The sequence below is a fragment of the Pieris napi genome, chromosome 12 (genome assembly GCF_905475465.1).
Source record: "Pieris napi chromosome 12, ilPieNapi1.2, whole genome shotgun sequence".
Lineage (NCBI taxonomy): Eukaryota > Metazoa > Arthropoda > Insecta > Lepidoptera > Pieridae > Pieris > Pieris napi.
This window is the reverse complement of record NC_062245.1, coordinates 10,710,283-10,725,751: the sequence shown is the minus strand read 5'-3', so window position 1 is coordinate 10,725,751 and position 15,469 is coordinate 10,710,283. Positions and strand designations below refer to the sequence as shown.

General features: G+C 38.6%; 1 protein-coding gene across 1 annotated transcript; it reads right to left on the bottom strand.

The window, feature by feature from the left end:
• Positions 1 to 2,250: 2,250 nt before the first annotated feature.
• On the bottom strand, positions 2,251 to 9,766 carry LOC125054578 (luciferin sulfotransferase-like). Its single transcript, XM_047656559.1, has 7 exons — positions 9,659 to 9,766; positions 6,605 to 6,739; positions 6,166 to 6,265; positions 5,020 to 5,339; positions 4,257 to 4,351; positions 3,901 to 4,081; positions 2,251 to 2,413 (listed from the first exon to the last, which is right to left on the bottom strand). Exons 1-7 carry the CDS (start codon positions 9,732 to 9,734, stop codon positions 2,301 to 2,303), a joined length of 1,020 nt encoding a protein of 339 aa, XP_047512515.1. The 5' UTR covers positions 9,735 to 9,766; the 3' UTR covers positions 2,251 to 2,300.
• Between the last annotated feature and the right edge of the window lie 5,703 nt (positions 9,767 to 15,469).

Sequence of the window (15,469 nt, the reverse complement as noted above, 5' to 3'; positions counted from 1 at the left end):
AAACATTATATTTTTATTGAGGAGGTTAATGGTCCTGATTGATGTAATTTTATTTTACATTAGCCAATGTAAAACGTCCAGCCCTAAATAGTTTGGGTAAAACGAAAGCCTTTATTTGGACTTATGTAATGAATATTACGACGTAACATTAAATCTGCAAATAAGTATAGTGTTTGAGAATTTTACGGTATGATGCATAACTAAGATAATACAGAAAATGTATTGAATTGACTGCATGAAATTCTATGCAAATGTAGCGTAAGAAATTCATAGAAATTGGAAAATTTAAAGATTAGAATAAAATAATACAGTCACATTACGAATACTTCATTTTTATTTACTGACATTAATTGACATGACAAGATGTCCATTTCTGATTATTTATTTGAACTAAACAAATTGTTAATTTAAATTCTTTTAAGTTTGGAGTTAGAAATTCAAATTAAAAATTAAAAATTCCACCAAAACCATTCTATTTGGCTAGATGGCGTCGCACCAGTCTATACGACCGACTTTTTCGTATTCTCAAAACTCTTCTGTGATTTTTCAAGAGGTCACACTCGTTATTAGATTTTTACATATGTAACTTTTTTAAATTAAAAAAAGTAAAAAAAACCCTCTTGTCTGTATTGCCAAACCGTCAACATTTAATTAAAAAATTGCCAGAATTAATTTTACTGGTATTAATTTACACGATTATAAGTATATAGACTACGTCAGACAATTAAATTAGGGTTTAAGAATAACTTTAATTCTGATAAGAATTGCATACATACACACTTACTGAGAAACAAATTTAATTTAATTTAATAAACTGACGTAGGTCACATTAGGACATTACTTAAGTTTCCGTTTTTTTTGAAAGTAGTTTATTTTTATGATGTTATTTATCCTTTCTTCTAGCACATAGACATATCGTTTCAGGCCAGAATGGCCCCATTGCACCAGCGACCATTTAAATGAAGGTTTAAAGTTATTTTGTATAAAATTTATATCTAAGTTAACTTACCAGAAAATGCTTTCAGTTTCTCTGCTTCATGAGGCTTTAAATTTCGAATTTCTAAAGGGTACGGTTTTGCCATTTTTGAATAAATACTAAAACAACAGTGTTTTAAGAGACGTTTGAAAGAACTGTCAGTGAGTAACTGTATCGTAAGTATTGTGACATGGTTTATTTAATATGCATTATATAGCATGCCTACAATAATTTGCATGGTTTGTGCATACAAGATATAAAAGATTGTTGGTATGTTTGCTTGTAATAAATAAACTCAAAACCTAATTTACAGCTCTTAAGCTTTATTCTAAATATATGTATTTTTCTTATCTCGACCCTTATCAGGACCTACGGACCTTACCAGGACAGCCTCCCATCTAGTGAGAGGATGCCCTATACAATCCAAGTTTCAAGATCATCGCCATGTTCGCTACCTCTCTTTTCGAAGACTTCTAAACCTCAGCCAGCACTTTATTTATTTACTTTTAGCAATACTTTCCAGATAATAATTATAATCTAACTTACATACCAAACTATGTACTAACAATTCTTTCTACTTTTTTAAGTAGAAAGAATTTTTATTTTTTAATAAAAATTTCTTATCTCTCTCAGTCTTCCCAAATCTATCACAAAGATAGAGTTCTTGATTTGCTTCAGTTCAAACAATTTGTACTACTCAAAACTTGGCGATTAACAAGGTTGGCTGAGAGTTTGTTGCCCGCTCTACGCCCTTGACTTGCGAACTAACTAAATGTAAATTTAGAATCAATTTAACATATTTTCTGTTGACGTTCATAAGTGTACTTGGGTACCAATATGAATACAATAGAATATGAATAAAATAAAAGTTAATTTAGGTTTGAGTGAAGTTGCTTTAAGATTTTTATACTTTTTCTGACATTAGCTTTTATTTTCGTTCATATTGCTTCCATACTACTGAAGTAGACTCGAGTACGTTCTTAACAAGTGCAGCATACAGCGACATCGTTGTTCTTTTAGAGAATTGATTAGAATCACATATGAACACGTTTCTTGGTCATATGGAAGAAAAGTTTAGTTTCGTCTCCAAGAAGTTCGGTGTGCCCAGCAAGGCGTAACTTCACTCCGAGTTGCTGCTTACATCCAAAGCGTAGAATCCACTTTATATGGAGTTCTCACCGTTTGGCGGAAGTAACGTGGGTTATGACATTTTTTTACGTAATCATACTTAAATTAAATTCTTTAAAGCATATAATAGATATTCATAAATTTTATTTTATAAATTCCAAAGTTATTTACAGAATTAATAAGGTGGTCCGTGTTACTACTCTGCACTTGGGAATCGGAGATCTGTATCGCGCAAGTTTTCTTCCATCCATTTATCTGTCCGTGCTATCATTTCTTCGTCGAAGTAGTCGCGCCAACCGCCTGATTTGCCTGTAATTCATTCATTGTAATTAAAACGAAGTAATTTCAGTTTTCAAAACTTAAAATTGTTACACTATCCTTACAGCTAAGTCAATACGATAATGTCTAAATGTTGGGAATGGAAACTGTCGCTATGTCGTAAACCTGAAGTTTTTTTGAAATCCTTACCCATCTTGGATCTAACCAGCTGAAGATGGGCTTAATATTTTTTTTTAAATATTTTTTTTTTTTTTTTATAGAACGGGGGGCAAACGGGCAGGAGGCTCACCTGATGTAAAGTGATACCGCCGCCCATGGACACTCTCAATGCCAGAGGGCTCGCGAGTGCGTTGCCGGCCTTTTAAGAATTGGTACGCTCTTTTCTTGAAGGACCCTAAGTCGAATTGGTTCGGAAATACTTCAGTGGGCAGCTGGTTCCACATAGTGGTGGTGCGCGGCAAAAACTGCCTTGAAAAACGCTCAGTTGTGGAACGGCGGACGTCGAGGTGATACGGGTGGAATTTCGTATTCTGCCTCGACGTCCGATGATGAAACTCAGCTGTAGGTATTAATCCGAACAACTCCTCTGAACACTCTCCATGGTAAATGCGGTAGAAGATGCAGAGTGATCCCACATCTTTACGCAACGCCAAAGGATCAAGCCGATCGGAGAGGGATTGGTCGTCGACGATTCGAACCGCTCTGCGTTGTATACGGTCAATTGGAAGGAGCTGGTACTGGGGAGCCCCCGCCCAGAGGTGAGAGCAGTACTCCATGTGGGGCCGAATTTGCGCTTTATATAGTTGCATGCGGTGGCCCGGAGTGAAGTACTGCCTCGCCTTGCTGAGCACACCAAGCTTTTTGGAGGCTAATTTAGCCTTTCCCTCCAAGTGACCGCGAAACTGAACGTCGTTCGATATGTCAACGCCAAGTATTCCAATGCTGGCTGTGGCTTTACGAAGAGTGTTTTCGAAAAGAGGAGTATCGACAAAGGGTATTTTTTTAACGGAAAACGCGCAAACTTGTGTCTTCTTGGGGTTAAATTGGACTAGGTTTTGTCTGCCCCAGTCTGAGACTCCACGTAGTAGAGTTTCGACTTCAGACACAAGTTTGTTCCGGTACTCATCAACAACTGCCCGAGAAATACCTGCCCGGCCAGTGTAAAGAATATCCCCAGTGCTGTCATCCGCATAGCAATGAATGTTTCTAAGTTGCAACATATCATTGATATGCAGAAGAAATAGGGTCGGGGATAGAACACAGCCTTGTGGGACCCCAGCGTTTACGGGTTTAAGGTCGGAACATGCTCCGTCGATGACGACCTTGATGCTCCGATCGGCCAGAAAGCTGGAGATCCAATCGCATAATTTCTCGGGAAGCCCATAGGCTGGAAGCTTCGAGAGCAGTGCTCTATGCCACACCCGATCGAAGGCTTTAAATATCGCAGTCCGTCATAAAAATCCTGGGCAATATATAATTTTTCTGTATAGATGTCTAAATGTCGAACATTTACGAACCCTTTCTGACGAATTCCAAGTCAGGTGTCGTTAAGCCAAGCTCTTTGAACTGTTCGTTGTTGATAGAAGGGTTTTTCTTAAAGTTCTTAACGTCCAGATGTTCACAGAGTGTTGCCACTTGCTCGTCATTGTAGTTTTTTCCCATGAAAGCAGATACACGTTTAATCATCCCTGGTAAGTCCTGAAAACGTAATGATAACGTTTAGACGGATTTAATCATCATTACATGATTTTGCACAATATTTTAAAAATAATTAACTAGCAAACCCATCACCAAAATATAAAATTTTTAAATATCTCATTTATAGTTGTAATTGAAAAACTGTTTTTTTTCTAGTAACAATATTTGTTATAACCTTTTGTAATTCCTCATAGAATATGAAGAGTAAATTTGGATGATGACGCTTCTCCCAAGCCTCCTTCAAATGTTCAAAATACGGTGACCAATATTCTAAAATAAGAATTATATAATATATTAATGTTGTGGCTGAGTCATGGATACTAGTCCAGTCATTTAAGCTTAAATTAGGTAAGAATCTCGGAATTCTTTCGGAATTTGACGACTCATTGGTCTAGTGGTTAGTACCCCTGACTGCGAATCTATGGGTCCCGGGTTCGATCCCCGGCTGAGACGAACATCGATGTGATGAGCATTTGGTGTTGTGCTTAGGTCTTGGGTGTTTAAATATGTATTTATATGTCTATCTATCTATAATATGTATGTATATCCGTTGCCTAGTACCCATAACACAAGCTTCACCAGCTTAGCATGGGGCTAGGTCAATTGGTGTGAATTGTCTTTAAAAAAAAAACTGTAGCTGTAGGTAGACAACTTTTAGGGTGTCAATATACAAGTATTTACAGACTTACAGGTGGGTATCTCGAATTCCGAGGTGAACTTACTATAATGACCATACTTCCATATGTTCTACGTGAAGACGTTTATATGACGGGGTATAATCGATAGATTTTTTCTACAGCTGATGGTTAAAACTTAAATGCACATCGTAGCATCGTTGCTTTAGAGTTTAGACAACATAGAAATTCATAAAATGCTTCTCAATGGTTTACTAAATTATCCCTTATAAATATAACTTAAACATACACATATATACTTACGTAAATCGCTAATAAATGATTCCCAAAATTGTTTGAAGTCGCCCGTCCATCCCAGAAATGTCATTGAACTGCATAAATGGTAATATGAGACTGCGACATCTTTCGGGTCTCTTGCTACGTACACTACTTTGGTATCAAGCAAATTTGGTGACAACAGGGATAGTGGCAGATGTGTCTTTATAAAACGTGGGGAAGGCGCCACCTCCAGTTGGTTCACGATATGCGACGTCATCATTTTAATTTCCTTCTGTTTTTTCTCATCTCCTTTGCTATTTTCTAGGTAACGCTGTATCATTATCGGGTGGACCATCATCGAGAATCTATAAAATTGGATAAGTCACGTAACCAATCCTAATTATTATACAAACGGCAAATGTAAAATACCAAAGACATTATGCCATAAACAAAATCCAAAACTTTACACAATCATTTATTTACAAATGCTTGTCACACTCATTTATAGGTAATTAAGAAACATTTAATACAAGATTAAATGTGACAAGCACATATAGGCAATCATAACAAACATGATGATAGAAAAGTACATCGAATCATAAATTATAAAAGTAACGGAAAATTGCTTTGAAAGTGTGAAGTGCAAATATGGACATTTTTGTTTTATCAAAGTCAATTGCTGTTATAGTAAACACATTGGGTCTTCCAATTTCAAATATTATCATAGATTTATATTATGCTGTGTCAGTCGAATTTTAATTTAGTGTACAGATACCGGCAAACTTCTTGAGCATTAAACAAGGGCGGGGGGGAAAGTTTGCGCGTCGTATCGCAGCGCGGGACACAAACGTCATGTCAACTGATATACCAATCACGCGATCGACACGTCACACTCTCGCCGCCGCGCACCACCGCCCGCCACCCACTGATACCGAAAAATCGCTTCTGCATTTGTTTTAGATGTTTGCCGGTATCTGTAAATGATATTTCTGAGAAAGAGACGGTCGTTAGTAAGTGGGACGGTTTAGTTTTTATGAGGTCTAAATAGGCTTGTCTAAAGAAAAGTCCAGACCCAAGTTCAGAGACGGTCGAATTAAACTATTCGATACCATTTACTGGCAAGGTCGGCCATCTTATTCTTATTTAAAATAACTTCTATATTCCATTATTATTTCTTATAAAAATACTTACTCCAGAAACGGAAATCTTTCCGTTAAAAAAACTGATTTTGCTGTATCGTAGTCCAAATCGTTCGCAACTAGCCATACCAACTCTTGAGTCCACGTGGTACCTAAAATATTAGTGAATATAAAGTGTTTTGTAAGATGTATTGGATTTAAGATATGTGAGTCCTACATAGCGTTAAGACAGCTCTGTCCATTGGCGGCGACACTTAAAACAGGTGAGCCACCTGCCCGTTTGCCGCCTGTTCTATAACAAACAGAATATTAGCCTTATTGCAGTGGTATTGTAGCACTCGATGTGGAATTATTTAAATAACGTGAAAATGCGTTTATAAAGAGGTTTTAAATCGGCAGACGAAGTGCCTGATCCTGTATTCCCAACAATTATTCCAGTATTACCAGCACAGATGAGTGTTGCAATTAAATCCAGAAAATCTGGCACCTACCTGATCGTGCATAGGTTACAACAAATACATCGCTCGATCGTATTTCCATGTTATAAATATCTGCTCCTATTTCCAAAAATCGGTGTGCAAGGACATATCCTTTTGGTCCTATGCGTACAAATCCTGTCTTTTCACCTAAAAAAAATATATTGTTATACACCAATTTCAGGACACAAAGAGATTTTTAAGTTAATGTTAGGGTAACGCAAATACGCTCTATGTTTCTATTTTGTTTGTGACATCGCCATATACTTTAATTTGGCGCCATTTTTTGTAATTTGAAGTGAATTTTGGAAAAAAATATATGACATGTTTGATAATAGTATGTGATAATTTTGGTGATAATAATTTGACATTGAAGATTAAATATATATGTTAACGTAAAATTGTAAAAACCGTTAGATTGTAATCTATCGGTTATCGGTTATCGGTTATCGGTATTCGGTAGATTGTACTACACTAACTTAGTTATCATTCAAACTTCTTTGGTCAATTACAGATTAATTTTACTTCCCAACAATTTCATATAACTACCGAATAATAATACGTTAAATTGCAAGCAGTATGTTGAGTTGACAATGTTTCGACAGTTTACAATCTCGCGAGATAGATTACAATCTAACGGTTTTTACAATTTTACGGTGACATATATAATTATTGCGTACAGTAAAACTGTCTTTTGAATTATTAATTAATTTGATAAATTGTTAGTTACACACATACACCGATAAAAATTATAATCTTAATATATATAAATTACGTGTCACGTTGTTTGTCCGCTATGGACTACTAAATTACCGAACCGCTATCAATAAAATTTGCACACCGTGTGCAGTTTGATCTAACTTAAAAGATAGGATAGCTTACATCTCAATTTATACCCGCAATATTATTTTATTATTATTTAATAGTCACAATTCTAACAGATGGCGCTGTGTTGAAAGTACCAACTTTTCACATAAGCTACAATTTAATGGCATAACCACCATAAAGCATGTTGGTCCCCATGACTGGTGTTCTCCTACCGTTTTCCTTGAATAGTTTACTACTATGTAATAAAACAAAAACCTTAGCCACAGCAACGCTTGGCCGGTCTGCTAGTACTATTATAATAATTTTATCAGTGTATGTGTGTGTCGGTTAACTAATAATAGTGTGTGGCTACAGAACCACAGTTTACGTAAAACTGTCTAATTTTAACCCGACTTTTTTTTCATGGTTTTTTTCTTTCGAGAATTGCTTTTCCTTAAATTGTGAAGAACATTCTGTATAACATTTATCAGGACGTCGATAAATTTCACAATAATACGATCAATCAATTTATGAACATATCAGAAAAAATAACAAACATAAATCTTATCTTAACGCGATATAAACGTCGAATTACGATCCTGTAGGGCATGGCACCACACGCTTCACATAAACAGATTTTATAATAGCGGTAATCTTTCGGCGATTCCAAAATAATATTGTTTCACTGGAAATCGTAGTAATCAGTTTAACCTGCCAAATTTATCTAATATTTGATTCTTATACATGATCCCGGGTTTTTTGACGTGACAACGTCTTATAATTCGATGGAGCCGGCTGCACGCACGAAAAAACATGACGCATGCGGCGTTACCTTTGAGGCGTTACATCTGAGGCGTTACCTCTGAGGCGTTCCATTTAATAAGGCTTGAAGTGCAAGCGAGAGCACTCGTTTCGCGCTCTCGCTTGCACACAAAAATTGACATAATTGTATTTATGCGTACAAATAAATGTAACTTGATCAATTCAATTGTGATTTCCATTTACTTCCTTCTCTACATCCATATAAAATATCTATCTAACAAATAAAATTAAAATTTTCTTTTGAAGAATGCAACCATTCCATCAGTATTTTCTTATGACGTTGTCACGTTCAACTATCGTCAGTAAACCGACTTTACAGACAACCGATATTTGGTCCGCGACTAGCGCAAGGGGAGTGGTCATTCGCCTGAAGGGCAGGACAAGCTCACTGGAGTGAGCGAAGTACAACGTGAAAAACCGCGCCTTCCCTGGTGAAGACGATTTTTCACCTGTGTATAGCTATTGTTATTGGATTATCCTGATCCGTTAATACTGTCCGCTAACACTGGTTGGGATGTTGCTTAGCCATATCAAAGTGGCGTGTGGACGTCTACTTTATACATTGGGCTATGGCATGGATCCCGGTTTCCTCATGCAAGCCTTTTTTAGAATAATACATTGGTGCGCTGCTGCTCTGGGTTCGGAACTCGTTCAGTCCCTATTATTTTACTTAGCCGTCAATTATAAAAAAACCGTTGATTGATTATGCGTTCACGATAATTATTATGAAACGAATAATGAAGAATGTCGCGTTAAAATTGTTGTTCCTTATTGTTCCACTCATTCATTTAACCACATTCGAATCCATCGATAGCATTAAAAAGCAGTTTTAAATTAAATGTCCTTGTCATATTTTAGTTCTACGTATTAAGAATGTTTGTAGATGTACCTACTGGCGCTTATCTTAACATATATATTTCTTGTGTGCGTGTGTATGTGACTGAACTCCTCCTAAACGACTGGACCAATTTTGATGAAATTTTTTGTGTGTCTTCAAGGGAATCTGGGAATGGTTTAGATTCACAAATCAGCCCGCCAGATGTTAAGGGTAGTCCACCCCTAAATTTTTATTTTTATTTTTTAGACAACATTTTTAATTTCTATTTTTTTATGATACAGCATTAAAAATACATACAACCCCTCATTTTCACCCCTCTATGATCAACCCCTATTTTTTTATTATAAATGATATACATGGCAAAACGACGTTTGCCGGATCAGCTAGTGTTCTTATATTATTACATATTTCCTCGTATATACGAATAGTAATACATGGTGAGGAAACCTTGCATGACCCAAAAAAGTCGACGGCGTGTGTCAGGCACAGAAGAATGATCGTTTTATTGAGCTTAATAAATTATCACGAAACGGGTACAGAAATCTGAGTCCTAGAAGGTTGTAGCGCCACTGGTATTTTTTAAGTAACCATTCAATACATACCAGAATATAATTTCATTTTCTCCGCTTCATGAGGTTCCAAATTACGAATTTCGAAAGGATACGGCTTGTTTGCCATTTTGAACAAATTCACTAAAACTGCTACAAGAACTCAACCGAAACTGACGAATTATCTATTGTATGATATTGTTTTATATACCTTTTACACAGCAGATTATTTTTTATATGAGTTTATTTTTTACAGGTAATCTCATTTTACAGGTAATAAATTATTTAAAAAACGTTTGTTTGTTCGTTTGTTAAATATATTGTTTGGTGTCCTGGTGACCAGGGCCCTGACAGTAAAACTGGGAAATATAATAAGAATTTGTCAAAACAGCATGGAAACAAGGACAATAAGAGTTAAAATGAAATTAAGAGACATTAAAATAAAAACAAAATTTAAACATGCCGAAAACTAAAACCAACCAAGCAAAGCCTATTGATTTCGACGCTTTAGGAAGTTTACACTGTATTACTTTATATTTAGCATGTAAGCTAAACAGCATTTAAGCGTTTTTTAAGTATATATTGCTTAACTTATATTAAAAGTATTTCAGCTATAGAATCTTATCACGTATACGTATATATTTTATTTTCAATCCATAAACAGTCCGATAACTTTCACATGTGCCTAATTTGTTAGTTGAAATTGGATAAATTTTAACCAAATTACCGAGTTTTGATGTGTAACTTTAATGACGTTGTGGTTTATAACATTTTCCTTTGAATAATTATAATGTAGAGGGAGGGTAAAACTTGCTGAGTTTCTTGACCGTTCTTCTCAGAACAAGGCTTCCTGGTAGTTTTGTGAACGGATAGCTCTTTTTTTAGTCTTGCTCTTTCGCTTATTTTGTAAACGTTTTTGACATTCCTAAGCACGCGCTAAGACGCATCTAAACTGAATAAACGTATTTTGATTTTATCTTAAATCTACACCATGTATTTAGCATGAATTATTTTCTTAATATATATTAAGGTTTGGCTTGATCTAAATTTTTATATAAAAATCGTACATTTATACATTATGTGTGCGAGGATCTCCTAAAAGCAACACAGTTGTTCTGCGCTCAATAACAGAAACAGTTATCGTTCTCGGGGCAAACGGAGCAATTCAACGCTCGCCGTGGACTTCACGAATGTTAGGGGGCTCAATTCCAATATCAACGCAGTCCACTACCATTTGGAGACTGCGAAGCCGGCCTTGCTCTTTCTTACCGAGACTCAGATTTCCTCCCCGGCTGATACTTCCTACCTCTCCTACCCGGGGTACAAATTGGAACATTCATTTGTGCCACGGGCGGGAGTCTGCGTGTACGTCAGAGAGGATATCTGTTCTCGTCGCCTCGGGACGCTTGAAGGAAGGGACCTATCTAACCTCTGGCTGCGCGTAGACTGCGATGACCATCCGCGATTCTACGCATGCCTGTATAGGTCCCATAGCGGAAATACCGAAACTGACCGACTCATTGAGCACATCCAAATGGCTACAGATTCCCTGCTCGAAAGGGTTCCTACCGCTGAAATCGTGATACTTGGCGATTTTAACGCCCACCATGCCGATTGGCTCGGCTCTGAAACCACCGATCACGCGGGAAGATCCTTTCACGACTTTGCTTTAGCCTACGACCTGACACAAATGGTCCCTGCGATTACGCGAATACCAGATGTGGATGGTCACAAACCCTCTTTGTTGGACCTTCTGCTGACTTCACATCCGGAGAATTATCAAGTCTCTGTTGACCCGCCATTGGGTTCATCAGATCATTGTGTGGTCCGGAGTACTGTGCCATCTACGCGCCCTTCACGGCCCCGCTTTATGGGTTGTCGCCGTATCTGGCACTATAAGTCAGCAGATTGGGACGGGATGCGGTCTTTCTTTGCGTCCTACCCTTGGGGGCCTATGTGCTTTTCGCCGGAAGCTCCAGATTCCGTCGCCGCCTCTGTCGCCGAAGTGGTTCTGCAGGGCATGGAACTCTTTATTCCATTTTCTGCGGTGCCGATCGGTGGCAAGTCTCAGCCCTGGTTTAAACGTTCTTGCAAGGCGGCCTCGCGTCGAAAGCGAGAATGCTTTAAAGCATGGGCGGAAGCGGCGAAATCTCGTGATGCCAATACCAGCGAACTTAAAACAGCATATAACTCAGCCTCCAGGTCCTTCAAACGGGAAATCACTAAGGCAAAGTCAGAGCACATTGCCAGATTTGGCGAGAGATTGGCCCAACTCCCTTCAGGGACTCGAGCCTTCTGGTCTCTCGCCAAAGCTGTCCAAGGGAATTTTTGTCAGCCCGCCATTCCGCCACTGCACAGGGAGGATGACTCTCTGGCCCACACTGCGAAGGAGAAGGCCGACCTTTTGGGCTGTCTCTTCGCGTCCAACTCGACTTTGGATGACAGAGGGAGATCACCACCGACCATTTCGCGGTGTGATTCTTCGATGCCGGAAATCACATTCCAGCAACGTGCCGTGCGCAAAGCACTATCTTCCTTGGACATTCATAAGTCGAGCGGGCCGGATGGTATCCCCCAATTGTGCTGCGTACTTGTGCTCCTGAGTTGGCTCCGGTCTTAACGCGCCTTTTTCGGTACCTGTACTTGCTCGGCACTGCCCCGAAGTGCTGGAAGACCGCTTCGATACATCCGATCCCAAAAAAAGGCGATCGCTCTGATCCGTCCAACTATCGCCCAATAGCTATAACCTCCTTGTTCTCCAAAATAATGGAAACCATTATTAATAGCCAGCTCTTGAGGTATCTAGAGGGCCACCAGTTGATTAGCGATTCTCAGTACGGCTTTCGTCGTGGTCGCTCAGCTGGTGACCTCCTTGTATACCTTACACATAGGTGGGCAGAGGCAATTGAGTCCAAGGGGGAGGCGCTGGCGGTAAGTTTGGACATAGCGAAAGCCTTCGATCGGGTGTGGCACAGAGCACTGCTCTCGAAGCTTCCAGCCTATGGGCTACCCGAGAAATTATGCGATTGGATCTCCAGCTTTCTGGCCGATCGGACCATCAAGGTCGTCATCGACGGAGCATGTTCCGACCTTAAACCCGTGAACGCTGGGGTCCCACAAGGCTGTGTTCTATCCCCGACCCTGTTTCTTCTGCATATCAATGATATGTTGCAACTTAGCAACATTCATTGCTATGCGGATGACAGCACTGGGGATACTTTTTACACTAGCCGGGCAGGTATTTCTCGGGCAGTTGTCGATGAGTACCGGAACAAACTTGTGTCTGAAGTCGAAACTCTACTACGTGGAGTCTCAGACTGGGGCAGACTAAACCTAGTCCAATTTAACCCCAAGAAGACACAAGTTTGCGCGTTTTCCGCTAAAAAAACACCCTTTGTCGCCACTCCTCTTTTCGAAAACACTCTTCTTAAAGCCACAGCCAGCATTGGAATACTTGGCGTTGACATATCGAACGACGTTCAGTTTCGCGGTCACTTGGAGGGAAAGGCTAAATTAGCCTCCAAAAAGCTTGGTGTGCTCAGCAAGGCGAGGCGGTACTTCACTCCGGGCCACCGCATGCAACTATATAAAGCGCAAATTCGGCCCCACATGGAGTACTGCTCTCACCTCTGGGCAGGGGCTCCCCAGTACCAGCTCCTTCCACTTGACCGTATACAACGCAGAGCGGTTCGAATCGTCGACGACCAATCCCTCTCCGAGCGGCTTGATCCTTTGGCGTTGCGTAGAGATGTGGGGTCACTCTGCATCTTCTACCGCATTTACCATGGAGAGTGTTCAGAGGAGTTGTTCGGATTAATACCTGCAGCTGAATTTCATCATCGGACGTCGAGACAGAATACGAAATTCCACCCGTATCACCTCGACGTCCGCCGTTCCACAACTGAGCGTTTTTCAAGGCAGTTTTTGCCGCGCACCACCACTATGTGGAACCAGCTGCCCACTGAGGTATTTCCGAACCAATTCGACTTAGGGTCCTTCAAGAAAAGAGCGTACCGATTCCTGAAAGGCCGGCAACGCACTCGCGAGCCCTCTGGCATTGAGAGTGTCCATGGGCGGCGGTATCACTTAACATCAGGTGAGCCTCCTGCCCGTTTGCCCCCTGTTTTATAAAAAAAAAAAAAAAAAGTTGTACAAAAATATGCATTGTCATTGCGTTTATCATTTTGTTTTTATGACAACTTTATCTGCAAATACGAGTATTATAGGGATCTTATGTTCGTTAGCGATGTTGTCGAGATCTTTTGATAGTAAATCAACTACACTAGATTGTGAAAATTCTTTTACTTATTATTACTATTAAAATATATGAATAAAGGCTTATTATTAATATTATATTTGTTTGTAGGAATCTCAGGTAGTACTGACGCGATACATCATTAGTTTCATAAAAAAATATCAAAAATATAATTCCCTAGATGAAATAATTTAGTAACGTTACGTACACAGCCTTCTTTGAAAGCGCCTTCGCATTTTTCGAGAAATAACATTCAATACATTTTCAATGTCATACTATAATAAAACGAGCTTATTATTTTTAAATTTATCAAACAGGACTTATAATATTTTTTACAATTTATCGATTAACAAACAGCACAACATGTAACATCTTCTGTGTTTCCATACCATCATTATTAGTGCATCGTAATTGTGTCTTTTTAAAGCAGTATTGACTCTCATTCCTCAGGAATCGAACCTATGAGAGGTCATAGCCCTTTGGCCCTTTGGTGTCCGGCGCTTTCCGGACACCAAAGGGCTTTCTGTCAAGCCACTCATACGGAGAATTAAAACATCGTAAGGAAACTGGTATGTTTAGAGTTTAGACGCAATATAAGTCTACGGTGTGGTACACAGAAGACATATACTTGCTTAATTAGAATAAATAAATGATTACGTAGCAATTGGTCTTGTTTAATAGTGTATTTATTGTTTTCTAATGTATTTTACATTAGTGAACTTAAAAACATCTACTACTGCAAATGCGGAAAACGTAGATCAGTGTCTCTAAGATTTTCTTCCATCCACTTGTCTGCTTGTGCTGTCATCTCCTCGACAAAGTAATCACGCCAACCGCCTGACTTGCCTGTTGAATTGTTTTTTTTATTAGCAAACATCTAACGATTCCCAAATAAATTACGTAGAACGTTTTATAAATTGAAAATAAACTAGGCAGTATATAGGTATTTTTCATTATATTTACGTCTAAGACGATATCTATGTCGTGGCCAACTAGAATAATTAGCCGTTCCAGTAACAACCTAGTCTCTTTACTAAACAGCAATATGTAACTAGCGACCTGAATTATATTCAGCCGCAAAATAAATTTATAACACGATGTACATGACTAACCAACTTAAAATTTCCTCACAAAGTGAATCTAATTCTTTGAAAAATGAAGCATATTTTAACCGAAAATTAAAGTACACCATAATGAGCGAGAGTCTATCCGCTGCTATCTCTTAAGTGTTTACCTTTTCTTATAAACTCTTCTTTGGGAAACATCAACCCGAGTTCCTTCAAAATTTCATTGTTCACAAATGCATTGTACTTGAAGTTCTTAATATCGAGATGGTCACAGAGCACTGCTATTTGGTCGTCCGTGTATTGTTTACCCAAAAACTTGCACACTTTTCGCACTTCGTGGCCGAGATCCTGGTTAAATAGTTTACGTGGTAAAGTCATAATAGTAAAATCAACGTCTGGTAAAAAATATTTTAAAACAAAATTAATTACGATGGCAAAATTTTATCATCGAAATTGTAAGTTTTTCAATTCGAACCAGTAATTAACGCGCTAAATACCTTCTTTAAGTCTTCATAGAACAAAAACAACAAATTTGGATCATGC